This window comes from Falco rusticolus, chromosome 1 (assembly GCF_015220075.1).
Source record: "Falco rusticolus isolate bFalRus1 chromosome 1, bFalRus1.pri, whole genome shotgun sequence".
Taxonomy (NCBI): domain Eukaryota; kingdom Metazoa; phylum Chordata; class Aves; order Falconiformes; family Falconidae; genus Falco; species Falco rusticolus.
Window position 1 is genome coordinate 81,584,502 of NC_051187.1, and position 17,891 is coordinate 81,602,392.

At 37.3% G+C, this 17,891-nt stretch overlaps 1 protein-coding gene across 5 annotated transcripts in view; it reads right to left on the reverse strand.

Moving 5' to 3' along the window:
• Nucleotides 1-771: 771 nt before the first annotated feature.
• The window catches only part of MAEA (macrophage erythroblast attacher, E3 ubiquitin ligase), a 54,325-nt gene continuing 37,205 nt past the window's right edge, over nucleotides 772-17,891 (reverse strand). For 3 of the 5 annotated variants that reach the window (XM_037386949.1, XM_037386941.1, XM_037386955.1), the window contains 7 exons: nucleotides 16,919-17,041; nucleotides 15,930-16,043; nucleotides 13,943-14,019; nucleotides 7,424-7,532; nucleotides 3,234-3,367; nucleotides 2,385-2,580; nucleotides 772-1,991 (listed from right to left, as the gene is read on the reverse strand). In XM_037386949.1, coding sequence (XP_037242846.1) covers nucleotides 1,896-1,991; nucleotides 2,385-2,580; nucleotides 3,234-3,367; nucleotides 7,424-7,532; nucleotides 13,943-14,019; nucleotides 15,930-16,043; nucleotides 16,919-17,041 — 849 coding nt within the window. In that variant the 3' untranslated portion in view covers nucleotides 772-1,895. The remainder of the gene's footprint in view (nucleotides 1,992-2,384; nucleotides 2,581-3,233; nucleotides 3,368-7,423; nucleotides 7,533-13,942; nucleotides 14,020-15,929; nucleotides 16,044-16,918; nucleotides 17,042-17,891) is intronic. The other 2 variants (XM_037386969.1, XM_037386962.1) reach the window with 1 other exon arrangement.

The following is a 17,891-nucleotide window of genomic DNA, read 5'->3' on the forward strand; positions in this document are numbered from 1 at the left end:
TGAGAAAGAAAAAATCAGTTACTGCTTAACTGATAGCCAATTACAGCAGCTACTGCTGCAAGTTCTCTCGTTATCTGCCTCCACCTGCTCTTGGCTTATTGCTTTTGTTCGAAGGAATTGCTAAGCCTGCTACTTCAAAAAAATGTGGAGGGAAACAGACTCTTCCAGCAGTAAGGGCAGGAACACCGGTCTCTGCCAAGCTGGCACTGCTCAGTGTTCCACATATACCGGTTCTGAAGCACCAACAACATATGCATACTGAAAAGGGAACCTTTTCAGACACACCTCCCTGGAAATGCCACTGTATTTACGGTTTCAGAATGGCCAATACAATCAGTTTATAGAACTGTGATTTTAAGTATTGAGCATGAACAGAAGTTGTTAGCATTCTTTAAAGCACTCAGTCATACATCAAAACCTCACACTTAACATCTCCCACAAAACAGTACTAGAAGAAACACCCTAGGATATTAGGCAGTCTGCTAGGAAGCAACTGAAAAAAAGCTTCAGGATTGTAGAATGGACTGTACTGTTCACATATGGAAAGTTTAAACCAAAACCAGTTATTTGACTGAGATGCTCTGATGTGGGAGCCTTAACAATATTTATGGTTGTGCTGTGGTGGTGTTTTTTTTCATTGTTTGGTGACTTTTTTTTTTTTTTAAATCTTGCAGAACAGTGAAACACAACACGGGGAAGCTGTACTCCTTTTAAAAGACACCCTGATAAAAGTTAATTTTTTTAGCACTTAAATACAAAGCAGCTTTCTGATTTTTATAATCAAGAAATGGAAAACAATTTTTATTAACATGTTTTACATTTACAATCTTTTATTAGCTAATCAACATCAACATGCAAAAATAAGCGCTAAATACAAACCTCTACATATGGTTTTGTTTAAACTACAATGGTTTAATTCTTTTGAAAAGTCATAAGGATGTGTTCTGTAGTTGTTAAAATTGACTATTAGTTTCAGTAATGAATACTATTTAGACCCTAAAATTATGTAATCATCCTGCAAGGCATCTTCAGAAACTTCGCCCAACACTTAAGAATACCAGCTCATTTTCATGTGAGTACATTCTCAAAGCAAGAAATAAGGCAGTAGCACTAATGATTTCATATTGAACCCTATGCACATAACTAATAACTTTAGAAGGACTTTAACACTATGGTAGACTGGAAAAAGAACATTTAAACAAGCATTGGATTTTGCCTGAAATGTTCTCGGTTCCTCTTGACACTTATGCAACCTCCTTAAAATATTTGGGTTTGGAAAAAGACTTCATACTCCTTCAAACCAGTCCCTAGTTGATCCTCCAGAGAAGCCAGTCTCGTGTCAAAGACATCAATATCTTCCCATGGAAATAAGTTACAGAATTCATGTTCAGGATTACTTCACGAGAGGATCATAAAGAAGGCAAAGAGGAGCTTAAAGGAGAACATATTGGTAGTACTGAAATCTTTGATAACAAAAGGGTCTTGGACAATTTGAAAAAGAGGGAAGAAAAATGGATTTAATTTCAAATCTGTTGTAACTTTTCCCCCAGTGCAAGTGTCCATCTTTGAAGAAAGTTATCCTTTAGAAGATGAGAGTACTTTTGAGAAGAGTCCAATTTTTGACCTTACATTACAAAACCTTAACAATCAAAATTTTATTTTTGTTTTTATTCAAGTACAAACTTAAGTCATAAATTCCTCTCTTTTTTTTAAAGAGTGTTTATTGTTGCTCATTGATCTTTGGTCGCAAGAAACAATAATGCCACCGACAGGTCTGATCCCCAGGGTGGCAGGTTTTGCTTCTTTGCCACACATTAAGGCCCCCCCCTTTACAGGGTATGCCAATATACACTGTGTCAAAATTCCAGCGGCACTTCATCATGTGTTTTATGAACCTACATGATGTAGACTTTCTCAGCTTGTGAGAAGTTGAAGACTTCTTTGGTTCTTGGGCAAATTACTTTGTCATCTTGACGAATAGAAAGCAGAGACTGAAAAAGAGTGAAATCAAAAGATAATATTCACAATAATAACTCAAAAGTATTATTTAACTATTTAGTAAATAGACTTAAGAAAATTATAATCTGAAATCAAAATATCTTTGCCCACAAGTTACTTATTCTACATTATTGTTCTCCAGAAGGAAACAGTTCCTACGTAATTTGATTTCACATTATAAATTCACCTACTAAATCAGGTAGTAGCTCCTTTAAAGACCAATTAATCACATAAATATACAGTCCTTCAGCAATTACAAGAAATTGTTTATCTTCTGATAATACAGAAGATACTTCTTTCTGATTGAATTTATAAGCTCTTTTTTGATAAATTTATTACAACCACTGCTATTTTAAGTTCAGCAAGTCATTTATTTCAACACTCACATTGTATCCATAGACATATCCATTTGGTAACATCATAGGAGGATTATTTTCGTTCATTACATCCCCCGAAATCTTGCAGACTAGTCGGGAGTTGGCACAATGTGCCATAGGCAGAGGCTGAGCCAGCTTGTTCAGGGATTTGCTACACACAGGGCAGTCTGGGTTTTTTGAGCTCCCATCCTCTTTATAACACTGTCTGTTTAACAGCAAGTTAAGGAACAGCCACCGCAGAGCGCAACAACAATTAGTTAATGACATATATTGGAAAAAAGGTAGTGCTAGGTTACAGAACATACAAGACCATTTAATTCAAGTTTAAAGTGCACATCTAAGAATCAAGTGCTTGTTTCAAGGAACAAGAGTGAGCCACAAGAATCTGGCACCCTCTCCAGGTAAAGTTTCTGATGTAGAAACCTTTAGTAGCACCAGTCCTCCTCTAATCACCATAGTGTGTAGCTAATCCAATTAAGTTTCAAAACATGCAGGATATATTTGAATATTCACATAAAAACAGAGAAGGTACATTTGTGTCCAAGTGCTTAAAAAATGGTAATTCTGACCCAGTTCACCGATTTTTGCAGATATATTCACTAACTGAAGACACATGGAAAGATAGCTTAGTATGCAAACACACTGTAGATCTCACCTTAATATTTTTCTAACATCATGCCATTTATTATAGTCCCCCCTTCATGTAACGGACAGCAATTCATACTCCATTTAAACAACTCATGAGCAAAAGTATGCAAGTGTCTCATATCCTCTTTGAGCTCTCTGAAAAGCATCCACAGAATAAAAAACCCACAATGTCGTTTTGCATTCGACAGTAGTATCTGCATTAAAGGATACGGTGTTTTTATAGCTGAAAGGCCTGCCTGGAGTGTTATAGTAAAAACAGAATTGTTTCCCAGCTGATGTAGTCTGTAGTTATCATATCTAAACTGCTGGATCAGCATTCTCCATCGAGCAGGGTCCAAGAGATCCTGTTAGAAAACCAACACAACTATAAGTTGTTTTCAATCTAATTGTGCCGGGCAGGGGGGGGAAGCCTGGGAGTGGTACATTGTGCAAACTCACTAGACTGAATCCAGCACAAAATACAAGTATACATGCTAATGCATAGCGTGAATGTACTTGTTTAGAAAGTATCTTTTAACACTACTTTACTAGAAATATGACTTAAATCAAGTATTACTTAAAATAGCTGGCATAACAATATTCAACTTCCTTCTGTCATCTACCAAATGTTCTAATTAAGGTACATAAATCCTGGTAGGGCTATTCCTTGCATTTAGTTTTCTAGAATACTTGTGAAGCAACATTAGTATTGTTGAGTGTTTGCTCTATAGTCTGAGCCATTAACATCAGTAAGCCAGAAATGTTGCGGGTTTTTTTTTTTTTCCCCCCCCCCCCCCCCCCCCCCCCAAACCTTTTTACAAGTCAGGCTAATTCTACTGATACCTCTTTGTAATATATAATGTTTACAGAGTTTTGTAAAAAGGTTTTAATTTGAAGAGCTGGCACAACCCCAGGGTCGAGAAAGCTTAGGTAAGCTATGCATTTAAGGACAAAATTCTTTAATATATATTGTACTGCTGTGCATTACCTAAAAATACAGAGAATAGTATGTAAACATTTTTTTTTCCATAGAACTAAACCCACAGGTCAAGAATGCATATGAACCCTAAAAGTAATGCTGAGAAAGAGTCATGTAAGAAGTGAAGACCCTTTGAAAATATATTTGTTATCTATACAGGCAAAGATATAATCCTCTCTTCTGCTAGCACCCCTTCTCCTTTGCATCCATGACCTGCATTTTGGTCAAGAGACATGGCAATGTTTACATATCTTAGAAATAAGTTCATACTACCAACTGTGCAAGCTACACTTTGAGGCAACTAAGAGAAATAATCCAGGGAGACCTTGCAGCAGCTTTCCCATACCTAAAGGGGGCCTAAGGAAAGCTGGAGAGGGAGTTTTTACAGGGGCATGTAAAGACATGACAAGGGGGAATGGCTTTGAACTGAAAGAAGGTAGGTTTAGATTAGATAATAGCAAGAAATTCTTCACTGTTGAAGGTGGCAAGACACTGGCCCAGGCTGCCCAGAGCAGCTGTGGATGCCCCATCCCTGGCAGTGTTCAAGGCCAGGCTGGATGGGGCTTGGAGCAACCTCGTCTAGTGGAAAGTGTCCCTGCCCATGGCAGGGGGTTGGAACTAGATGGTCTTTAAACATCCCTTCCAACCCCAAACCATTTTGTGGCTTTAGTATATTGTTTAGTGTATAAAACAGGCTTTTAAAGAAAATCAGTGACAGACAATACACTGAGTAACAGCATCGAATTCAAAACACATTATATCAAAATTGCTCAGCAGTGATTTTACCATGACATAGACACCAGGGTTTATGCTTTGCTCTGTACCACCTTGGCCCACTTGTCTTCTCCTCAGTTCCCTGCTCATCCAAATCAAGAACTGGAGAAGGAGGGACTCCACCACCACCTTTTCTTGTAGCCTGTATTGTGGAACTCCCCCATGGCAAAATGATCACACTGGCCTGAGAACTTTTATCTGGATGATGATAGTAAGTAATTTTTACTGTTTTATGAATAGGTTTGTCACCGTTAACCTGAAATTACATGTTAACAGAACTGTGTTTCAGGTAAACTTGAGAAATATCTTGTAGAAGTCCAACACTCAATGAAGGGCTAAACTGGATTTTGACAGCAGTTGTCTGAGAGAAGAATTATTTCTCCATCCCTTCTCTCTAGCAGAAACTGCCAGCTTCAATGGTGAAGTGGTTTATGTATAAGTACTAAATCTTAGCTGAGATTATGAAGTTGCGTGTCTCCATGAACACAGACTTAATAGCTCCCATTAAACCAGGAACATCTTTGGGTGAGGGACGGAAGAAATGCAGCTCACAATGCAGCCCTGGTGTTCTTCAGACAAGCAATTAGAAAGCAGAATTACACAAAAGCTAAAAGAGGACTGTAGGTGATGGCTTTTGGAATCTCTTGAAATCCATCAGGAATATTAAGATGGGAGAGAGGAGTTGGGCAGCAGAAACAGTTGGATCATCTGTGAGTCTGCAGCTGAAAACAACAGCAAAGAGAAGAATTCACATGAAGAGGTAAAAAGATTCAGAGGCAAATCCACAGAAAAGGAAGGAATCCTGGACATAAGTAGTCTTTGTCTGAGTTCAAAATGCTCCAAATCAACAAGCAGAACTGAGGCAGAGAACCTATACAGATGGGGACAAAAATAAATACACACACTTATCTTGCCTTAACTAATGCAAAAAGCACTGTTTCTGCCACCCAACTGCATATATGTTTGCTCTATCACCTGACCCATCTAAGGTCAGAATGTTCCCGGTGTTCCAGGATGAAGCTTTTGTTCTGACCTTAAGGCAATCCTTGAGAAGATGTGACACAGCCTACAACAGATCCATAATAAAAACAAACTATTACTAATCATTAAGAAAAGTCTATGATTAAGGGCCTAGGCGGTGGGACAAAAAAGTAGAGGCTACTAAGTGTCCAGTTGGAATAATTCCAGCCACAGCTACACAAGCTTGTTCAAAGGATATACAAAACAAGATGATTTTGCCAGAACATTAAATATGTTTCCCTTAAAGTCCCAAAAGATAGGACAACAAGCTGGAGAAAGTTGTCTTCATTGGTTATAGAGGATGCTTCTTCCCTTGGATTAATGAAAATCAATTGATTAGTGGTATTATGATCTGACAAACTCTCACAGATTTAAAAGTAATTTTACTTAAAGCAATTTTAAGAAGTCATTTATGCACAGAACTCCTAGTTAACATATTAAAGGTACTGCCAAACAAGTGTGCACTCTATAATTCTGTTGATCTAGGTAATCATTAGAGGACCAAAACCGTAACTTCCATAAAATAGAATGTTTTAAGTAAGATCCATAAGATGTAGTAGGGAAATTGTTTCAACTGTCGGTTTGTATATGAAACACCACTAGCCTTTCCCCTTGCTCTCCCTCATTGAAACATTCTGTCCAAACTGGCCCTTAGAACAAAACACAGGATTTTTATTTCCTACCTATTTCTTTCTAACTACTGGAACGATGATAAGTTCTGTCTTACACCTATAGTCTTCTAACGCATCTATCGTTTACGCTTAACTCCCATCAAATGTGGACTCAAAAATACCAGGATCCTTCTAGGACTCTAGGATTACCAAAGAAATCCACGTTAATTCTGTGGATTGTTGGTTTGGTGGTTTTTGTGTGTTTGTTTTGTTAAACCATTGATTTCATCACTCATTGTTTTAAAAACACATGTTTATACTGGCATTGCCACATACTGGCTTGGCATTTCACAGGATTCTTGTCTTGCTTTGCCAGCGCAGCTCTTGTCTACCTTTGGCTTCCAATGCCAAGTTTAAAAAAAAAAGCAATTAGAACATGACCACAGAACGCACTCAATCTGTAGAAAAACTAATGAATTTTGCTTGATTCAAGTTTAGATGTAGGTATTACCACTAATATCTACATTAATGTGTATACTCCAAATAAACATTTTTAAGCATCAAAAACACTGCTTTCGGATCATTCAAATAATCTTCCCTTTCTTCATCCCAAGCACCACACAAACAGCAATTTGAGAAGCAGAATTAACAAATGCTGTTAGTGTATTAAGGCCACAGCTTAGCCAGTATGCCGAACAAAACTATCTCAGATTTTCCTTTGTACCTCCCCACCTTCTGCCTCTTGCTGTGCATTTGCTTATCAGACTTCTAGTCCCACAGATCTTTAGTAAGCCTAGCTCAGTGTGGATCTGTTATAATTAAGATCTAACTACAACAATACAAATACTACCTGGATTAACATGGAGGCAAGGACTGGTTATTAAAATTAAGGACTATTATAAAGGAGGATGTTATAAAGTAAGATCAGAAAAACATTTCATATTCAGATTATCAGTGCATTTTCCTGCAAGGAAAAAGAACTTCAACATGTTATTTTATTGTTCTACTGTACCACTGAATTTCAAGCAGAACATTACCTTATAGGGGGAGATATGAGTATCTGAAGGAAAGGCCAACATTCCCATCACTTGTCGAACCTCGTCCAGCTGGCTTCCCTCAGCCTGACTGAAATGCTTTCTTGCATGTCTGAAATATAGAATTCATACCTTTATTAGATAGCCTTGTTTCTAAATCAAGTAAATTTACATAATTATGTAAGCTTTCTGAAAAACCCCTCTATATCCTGTTCTCAAAACATTAACTCCAAAAGGTAACACATTTAAAGGGCTTAAAAAAATACACCCTGCAAATGTGAATGTAAGAACAACCTTAAGAACTAGCAGGTTTACACTTAAATTTCTTAGACCCCAGAACTTCCTACAGAAGCATGAATTCTTACCTCACCTACATCTAGAATGACAGATCCATGATTATTAGAAGAAACGTCTCTGCTTATGCACATTCAATGTATCGCACTTACTCTTTTGGCATACGCTCACAAGTGAGATAAACGCAGTCTGGTAATCAGCTATTCCAAACCAAGGTGTTCAAATATCTACCTTGTTTATACTGATATTTGAGAGAATTACTTTTTTTGTATAGGCTAGAAGGCAGTATCACTGTCTGTGCAGACTACAAGAAATTGCAGGGTAATTAAGTAGAAAACACCTTAAGAGCAGGGTTTTTTTGCTAGGGAAATAAAATTAAGTAGAATTTCAGTACAAGTTTTTGTACTTCAACATATACTGATTTTAAGAGATACACACAGGCTGAAAACTTGGATATTTCAAAGAAGTGACAGAATTAACAGAAGTTTATTAAAAACAAAACCACAAACTTCATTATTTTTCAGGAAATTAGTACTAAGAAATCAAAGAATTATGATCAGATTATAATGATATTCAATTGCTTCACATCATTGTATGAAAGCCTCCCCTATACAGCCTTCCTAAGACCATCAATTTTCAAGTGGAGCTTAAGTGTGCTGGAAAACCCTCCAGCCTAAGCTGGATGATTAGTTCAGCATTTCTGCTAAAAGCTCCCATTTTGTGGTGCACAGATGTTGCATAGTAGACTGAGTACGGAATCAGCACCATATTGAATTTCTGGCATTGCTTCAGTGTAGAAAAGTCTTCCCTATGCTGTATTTTCTCCACAGTTTGTATTATGGGGAAGATACCAGAGTATTTCAGAGATGACTTGGTGTTTGCTCTTTTTAAATTTTAAAAACTCTTGTTGAAAATCTATTTACAGTTAGAAGTTACTTTCAGGAATACACAGTATTTTCCAATTGCCCATTTCATGGGTTGAATCCAGAGGAAAAAAAATCTAGATAGGGTGTTTTACCCCCCCCACCCCCAATTCTGTGTCCTAGTAATTACACTTAGGTCATCAATACATGAGAACAGTCTCTTTAGCAGTGCTTCAGTACTCCTACTTCCTCTCCCACCCAAACCAGGAAGCAATGGAAGTTATGTGGGACAGACTGTTTCCACCCAACTTCCTATTTCGGGTGAGCAATTCAGAAATGTAAATATTATTCCCCAGGTAATTACTGTTCTGAAAGCAGAAGTACAAACCCCATGGCCTGAGAAAAGAGACTAGGCAGCTTGGACATACTGAAAGAAAACTGAAGTACTACTGCAGAGGTGCAGTCAAAAGTGATAGCTATTTAAAAGAAAACTTAGTCAAAGCAAAAAAATTCAGACCTACCAGTTAAGCTAAATTACTATGTACGCATGTAGGAAGAAGAGGAAAACAAAATTCCTCTTAAGAACTATCATTGTCCACTTGTGTCCTGTGATGTTAAAACAGAACTGGTACTTCAGATTTCTGCCAGCCTCACTAGCACCGTGGTCCTATTCCCATCATGCCCTGACAGTTTGCTTTTACAAACAGCATTTCAACAATACATCCCCCTTGCTTACAGCAAGGCCTGTTGCAGCTCAGGGTAAATACTGGCCACACTTACTGTATGCGTTCAAGAAAAAACAGAGTTAACGCTTTGTTCTGTGCATATGTAATATATAGTCCCTGTGTGTGTGCTAGCCATTCAAAGAAGTGCTCAGCAATCCAACACTTTATCATTTGCAAAGTACTGAACATGCTGGGATGTGATGGCTGGTTTGGGTGCAGCCAGAAGGAATTAGGTTTTCTTGGTTTGGGTGCTGCCAGAAGGAATTAGGTTTTCTAAAGTGATCTTCTGTTTGTCTTCCATCTCCTGGCATCCCTTCCACCTGTGCCCCTTAAGAAATCAATGAAGTTTTTGCACAAAGCCTGCCAGGCTAATTAATGTCTAAACATCATCCTCAGAGCAAACAAATTAAAATGAAGCAAGATACCCTTTAAAAGAGAAGCATATTCAGTAATTCATAGCACTCTGAAGTCTTGTTTAGATTGGGAAGCAAGAAACAGTACTATGTGAGTACTCATAAATGCACAACATTTAAATAACACCTTATTTGCCCTCATGCCATTATTCACCCCCTCCCTTTTCATTCAGCTACTTCCACCTCTTTGTGCCAATGTTATGGTCTTGGAGCTATCTATGAACCTTACAATGCTTATTTACAATGTTTTTACCACCATTAGCACACACTTGTCAATATAACTAGAGAAGGGGGCTAAAATTTTTTACAATTATGACCATTGGACCATCACTGAAACCACTAAGTTCTTGTGACAAATCAAAGTAATAAGTAGAAAATTTTGTTTTTCAAATGCCAGAATGATTCTGTAAACTCTGTGGGGACAAAGTCTTTTGCTTGAAGTAGCTGTTCCTCTAGCCCATGCAGGTACAGCAGACATACTGCACTTGACAAATCCACGAATGGAAGGATATTTAAGAAGACTTGAAGATTTACAGTTTACTGTCTGCTAAGGGTACATTAAGTTGTTAATGTATATAAACTGTATACTATGTATGTGCTTATCTACATGTGCCTGAATACAAGACTAAACATTTATCAGGAAGTAGCAATAACTGAACACAGCCATAAGGTGTTATCACGCAAGGACTTATTTCTGCTCAGTCTGACCAACGCCTGAATGCCTTTATCTTGGAGACCATTATGACTACCAGCAAAATTTATATTCAGTGCTCAAAAGTTCTTTTTTTTATGTACCTGTTCCACCCCACCCCCACCCCACAATAAAAAAAAACCCACAGAACTGTGTTTATTCACCCTTGTAGGAGAGAAGTTTACTAAAATGAATACTGTGCCCGCTTTCTCCTAACTTTGCACATCAGTTATTTTTATTTACTCATTTTGTCCATTATATCCCAAGCATAAGAATTGCACAGGGTGTTTAGTTAAGGTTTTAGCCAAGAACTCTATTTATCTCTGGCACCCCACAAGAGTAAAGTGTCTTGTGTCACTGTCAGAATGCTGTCAGATTTCCCAGAATGAAAATAATGAGAGCCCCAAAAGTGTGAAATTAGCATCATCAGTCATTCATTGTTACTGTAATAGGTATGAGCTTTAAAAAAAAACAAACCTGAAAAGACTGTGGTAAAGGCTAATGATACTAGGCAAAACACTGCGATGTACTTAAGCTTAAGATATTTACTCTTCATATTCAAGAAACAGTTTTCATACATTCCCGAAACTTGCACTTTCAAGACTACTCTGATAAGCTGCCTTAGAGAACGGTTCATTTGTACTCATTCTAAAAAGCTACAGAAATTCACTTATTAAGTGAGATGTATAATTTTAAAGCTCACTAAATTTTAACCTAAAAGCAGTATGTCACTTCAGAGGTTCTCAGCAGGCAGTAAGCAAAGCTTTCAAACTTATTTAAACACCAGCTGCGTTTCAACAAAATGTCAGTTCTCTGAGTTCCACTTGTACAGGAAACTATTTGGTAAACAGCCTCTTTCTCTGCTTTCTAATGGATGCCTGACCTATTTATTGCACCACGGACACAATGCTGAAAGAATCCTGCTGCAGGCACTTAACAGAAGCAAGCTAATAAAAACACCAGTTGCAACGGTTTGCTAGAAGCAGTGAAAATTATGCTACACCTTCCCAAAAATATATTCCCTTATTCATTACATATTTATTTTGAAGCAAAGTGGAACGAAATGGTAAAAACTAACATTTAAACCACGTTATTTAAGGAAAGCATTGATATGCTGAACTCTGGATGCACAGAATTATCAAAACTCACCCTGTTAAAGAGGAGAGAATTAAGATATAGGAGGACTTCTGTAGCTCCTTTTCATTTTACAAGAAGTTATGATGTTAAAGCAGCATTGTTATGACAGGCAAATTATAATTGCGTATAAAATATACGTCAACTCTGAATTTTAATAGCTGTATGGAATATGCATGCTTCACCCCTAACAAAAGTCAATATGGATGCCTATTTGCAATGCAGACAGAAGCTGCAAGTTTTAAACCTCAGAGGCTATGACAGTATGAGTTATTCCACATCAAGAGTGCTGGGTCTTCTTGAGGGTTGACAACTTGCAACTTTTACCAGTTCTGATGTAGAAAAAGGATCAGAGGGAAACAAATACCCAGTGACAACAATAAAATACAGAATGACTTTATCTGCTTTGTCCCAGTTCTCAGCCTACCTCCTTATTTCAGCTCTATGCCTGCCCTCTGGTTTCCAAGCCGCATAAGGAAGCTGCAGCTCAAAGAAAATAGTTTTTAGGGCATGGACTACTCATTGCTAAGATGCATGACTGCACATTTGGCAAAGCAGCAAACTCAATGGAGGATAAAGCTAAAGGCACAAAGGCACAGTATTCGCTGGATATAAAGAGTACCATGGACTTCAGATAACAGATAATGTAGTTTAGTGTCTTTCATCCTTTTCGTAAGTACCTGACAATTCCTTCGGATTTGAGAACTCTATCAAAGGGTAAGTGCACATATCTAAATGCTAGTATGTAGGTGTTTTGTTTTCTTTAATTATTAGCATTAAAATTAGCTGCAGTTTCAGGCTGAACATTTGGCTGGGACCAAAACAAAGATGATTCAGGTATAAGTAGGGCAAAATAGGAATGATATGAGCTAGCTCAAAGCAAGCAACACATTTGAATGAAATTAGAAAGAACAGCTGGAAATAACCCTAAAACTTCAGGTAAGTAATTTTGAGGGTGCTGTTAGTATTAGACTGGCCTCTCCACATACTTATACTACTTTCTTCTTGTTCTTGTTTTTAAACTAAGTCTCACCTGTTCTATTCAAGAAAGGTTACATGGTTTGCCCTACAGAAGAATTTCTATATCTAAAACTTGGGAACGCACTCAAATGTTTTCAGTCTGTGCTTATGTTATAATACTTAGTATGTTTTCTATAGTTCTGTGCTCCTCTGACCAAAAAGCAGCTCTGCCACAAATAAAAGCCTCCCACTGGATTCAATTTCTGCAATACCTAGTATGGTTTTAAAGGTAGGTAGACTTGCAACTTCCTTAACATAAAACTTGTCAGAACTTAAATGGCAACAGCGTTATCACCAGAATGAATGTATGAGGCAAAGCTCCAAGTCTGGCCATAAAACTTGTCATCTCTCCCTAGGTTTAAATACTTATAAAACAGCACCTGCCCTGAGTTCCTCTCCCCCTTGTCCATGTGTAAGCTCCAGTAGCGCTGCCACCTGCACGACACTTTGCAGGGCTGGCAAGATCACTGCTTATCAACACGTTTTATAGTCCCAGTATCAAAATTCCACTCATTTCAGCAGAATTAGTTTCCTATGTTATTCTGGAACATTATTCCAACACCTTAAATCAGGACCACTCACTCAAATGCATAAATTGCTTCATGTGCCAATACCATAAGTACTGCCAGAAAGACTGTCTTGTAGCTGAAGTCAGGTAGTCATTAGGGCTGACCAATTCTGTTACTGATTCACATCACTGTGGGCAGTTTTACTTTCTTCTCAAAGCAGGCCCCAGTGAACTAGTTGGAAAGATGTGAAAATGGATATTAAGTTGGCTTCCTCATTTTGGGGCAGGGGAAGGGAGTGTGGGGTAACATAATAAGCTTGTTCATCTCATATATGCAACAATACAGAATTCCAAACTATGCATTCGAAACAAAGGGTGAACCTAGCCTAAAGCATAACTTGTAGAACAAGAAGCTTAACAAAGGCAGTAAAGCAGAAGAGAATTCAGTCAAAATTGAAGCATTAACCTTTTAGTATTTTTTGTGATTAAAACTGCAATGAGTTCCTATGAGAAGCTAGCTGTACCTCTTGAAAATTAGTTAAGGGTAAATAAGCTCATAACATTGTATGCCACGAGAAAAAAACAATTGTTTTATGAAACACATTAATTTTCTAAACCTTAAATTTGAAGAGTAAGGTGTGGAGTTTCAGCGACAACATTAGGTTTTTGAAGAGATGCAAAGATACATCCATGGAATGATACCTTGTCTTTTAAAAAAGATTAAACCCCAGCTTAAATCCAAACACTGATCACAACACTAGTAAGAGCCTTTACAGTAGTGGGACTTCTGGGTGTTGCAATAATAGTCACATGTTTCTAATGAAGCATAATATCATGTTATGAAAATTGTTTGGTAAGCACTCTAATTTCATACCTCACAGCATCCAGTCTCTTGTTCTGTCGAATGAGTTCAATGAACTCCTGAATCCTTAGGCTGAACTCCAGACAGCTCTGAGATTAAAGACAAGACAGGGTCTTAGATGGTGCCAAAACTGCACTGCCCAGTATGTTAAGTACACATGTGCACAACAAAAAAGTGTTAATAACATGCAACCTTGTTTGCTTGCTTTTAGGCATTCATGCAAAAAAAGTTGAAATGCTGACTCTACGGACAAGACATCAGCACAGAATTCCCTAAAAGCAAACAAAAACCACCTCCTCTTGCCTTCTGCAAAATGTCAGTATTTAGCGGGGATGAACTTTTCCCTGACTGAAAGCATTGTTACCTGAGATGCAAGTGAGAGTAACAGGTTTCTTTTTACTTTCTTACAATTTAAAGTTGTAAATTCAACAGAAGTTTGGGACTATGTGGTAACTTAGACAAGAGAGGTCTACCCAGAAGACTGCAAGGAAGAAAGAGATCTTTGAACATGATTTTGAAAGTCCCCATTATTAACAAAAACCAGCACAGAGTTTAAGTTGCTGCAAACCCCTCCCCTCCCTCCCTTTCTTCAAACTTCTATCCCGCTCTTCTTGTCAAACATCTAAAAGCCATGCTGGAAACAAGTCTCAAACAAGAAAACCAAGTGGCATTTACCTGTTTTTGGAAAAAGGTAAAATTTGAAGCCTAATGAAGTTGACAGTGTCCCTTTAAATCAAATTCCATCACCAGTTCACAAAATCTATAAAAAAACTTTGAATATGTGGAATTAAAAGGAAAAAGATTCTCCCCCCATAAAAGAATGAGTCACTATGCTTCTTTATAGGGACACAGTCAACTCTTTTATTACCTTAAAGAAACAATAAAAATCCAAAGCCATCTGAATCTTGGTAAGAACTGGATTCCTTCAGTTACCCTGCTCCATTTGGCAAATTTTTTTTTCCTTCCCCCATGCTTCTAATGAATAGTTGCCTTTTGTTTATTGTCCATCCGCACAGTAATATCAAAATTCCTCAGTGACTTCAATAGGAATTTGAACAACTCCATATTTCTATCAGTTAACTGCCTGAGGTGACTAATGCACACATTGCAACAACTGTAGCAAAAAATAAAAATTTCTTTTCTGCTTTTTCTGAATTGTTCAAATAGGCTTATTTTAAAACACCCTGTTATTCAAATCTACAGACACCACCCACCCCTCCCCCCCTTTAGAATTTCAGCTAAGTTTGTTCCTCCTAAAAAATTGATCAAGCTTTTTAATCGTTAAAGATACTAAACCCTAGGGCTTAGTATTTCATATAAATGTTTCACTGGTGAAAAACCCACATCCCAAAACAATCTTTGGAGTTTGTGATTTGTTTTTAATGAATCTTCAAGTAAGATGCAAGCCCATGGCTGCATGAGTTCTGCAGACAAGCGTAACTGGAAGAGTCCTAGACAATCAGATGATCCACACATTTGAACAATGTAAGCTTCAAGCAACTCTGCAGCAGCTATTTACAGGAGCTCACATCTGTGAAGACTACAGGACTGTGTGCTTTCCCAGGCCACCATACAGTCTAATTTTTACATTAGGCTTGCATTAGGGTGGTGGCTGGGATTTTAGAACACTAGCACCGATGAGTAGCTACACAAACAGAAACAGAAGAGATGTTTATTTGTTTCAAAAAGAAGCATAGTGATTTCTCTTCTTCCAACTCTGATCTCTCAAAGCCTTAGCTTTATTTTCTGTTTGGGTGTTTTGTTTTGGTTTTGTTGTTTTTTTTTTTTTTTTTTTAAAAAAAGAAATTAGGGCTTGCAGAAATAAGATTTTCATTGTTGTTTTCCAAAAAGAGGGATGGGGAAGATTTTCCTTATTTATTCTTTGTTGAAAGTTGGTGATGAAAAGACGTTCATATTTTATTTCTTATATTACTTAACATGTTAAGATTACACAAGGGGGATTTTTTAGCAGTATAATTATGCAATAGTGTTTACATACCAATTCTGGTTTTCCTTTAATGGTTTCCATAACAAGATCATCATTTTCTTTAGAGTAATCACTGGCCGATTTAGTTATGCGTCCCATCTTCGGTTCATTCTCATTTTGGCGGCCCTGAGTGACAGAGAACGTCACTCTTTGCTTATCATTAAGTGCACTCAAACATTTTTGGTTAAAGAAAGCGCTTAGCTTAAAAAAAATAAGACACAAACACCTTTGAGGGAGGCAGGGATTTTGGTTAATATCAGTTAAAAACAGATTTCTGCAAGCCCTATAAAAGATTACAGCGCGTTTTGAAATGCAGAATTTAAGAGACAAGGAAGTTTAAACCAGCTAACTGCATAGGAACAAGTATACAGCATGTTCAGGTCATGGTACTCAATGGCTAGAGAAAGACTTACTGTGTTTATTACTTGATTAGACTCTGCTTTTACTTTAAAAAAAACATTTCAACAGTAGTTTCTCACAGAAAGTTAGTTCTTGACTCATGTTTTATTTTCTTATATACAACACTTAAAAAATACCACGACAAAAATTTCTGAAATTCCTCTCAGTGTTAAATGTGAGGACATAGGTATACCAATTAATCTCTCAAGATACCTTCCTATAAAACTGAGTTAGATTCTCAGGATACAGAGAGTTACAGATATAAGTTCACATATACCAAGACGCTACATAGTTTTGCATTTAGACATTTGTAAATCACACTCCAAGCTACTGAATATTATTATTATTATATTTGAGTACAATTTGTTGAGACAACACTTGCATCCATAAGATGACCTATCACCCAGTTTCAGGTTTGCCATTTGCATGAGCTAGTTCAGTTCCAACTACCTATGCCTTCTTAAAAGAAGAGTTTTGTACTTACTGTCCTTACAAGTCCTCATTCAAGAACTGTAATTTAAGCCAAATTAACCACATCAAATATCCAAGAAAACACTGAGGAAGCAATTTAAGCAAAACATGAACATGTTACATCTTTATACCTTCATTTTCCTGAGCCTGGATTTGTTATCATGACACCAAGCCAAGCAAGTCATAGTCTCTTGTCGTTCCAATGACTCTTCCACTTCTTTAGCAGTCAAAAACATTTCAATATTTACCAAGTCCTTCAAAAACAAAAAGGAAAGCAGGTCTTGTTAAATTGTACTGATACTTCACACAGCAACCCACTCTTCAACAGAACTGGAATACAGAGGTAAAGACTTCATTCTTGAGACCTCTCATTTTTTAGGATAGTACTTTGCAAAAAGAGATTACAGTATATTCTAAAGACTGCCTTTCCATGCACTAAGATATTCTGATAGTGACAGTATTTTTCTGAGATGATTTACACAACATAACTAGAAAAAAAAGGAGTGAAGATCAAACCTAGGACCTCTGCACAGAAAGTAACCAGATCCCACAATCACTTTGTGCACTTCATACAAGCCAAGGAGTATTTGGCTTCCTCAAAGCTTGGCCTACTATGTCAACAGGATCATGACAATATAACATTTGCTGAAATGAGGAAGAACTATGTAAAAGAGTATCTAAACCTACTTTACATAGCCATCTGTAACTCAGTTTTGAGCCAAGTCCTACAATGGTCTGAAGTGTCCAATATATTTTCTCTCACTGGCTTAATGTAGAAAGCTCCAGACCTTCAACTGCTTACAAGAATTCCGTTTACATCCAACACTGATGTGATAAAACAAAGTATCTACATTAAAAAACAGTTAGGCAAGGGGTGGAGCCATGAGATTCCTCAAGTGCCTATCAGAAGCAGATGTTTTTGAAGAAAAAGTGGCAATCTGGTACCAAATCTGCCCAGAGCAAGCCTGTAAGATGGCTGTGCTACTTTGTAATTACTAGCAGCTTTACACATTCATACCAGTCAAGACAAACACAACTGAATACAATCCAAGATCTAGTAGGGTATCAAAAAATTGTTTTCCCCCAATATATTTCCACTGGAAA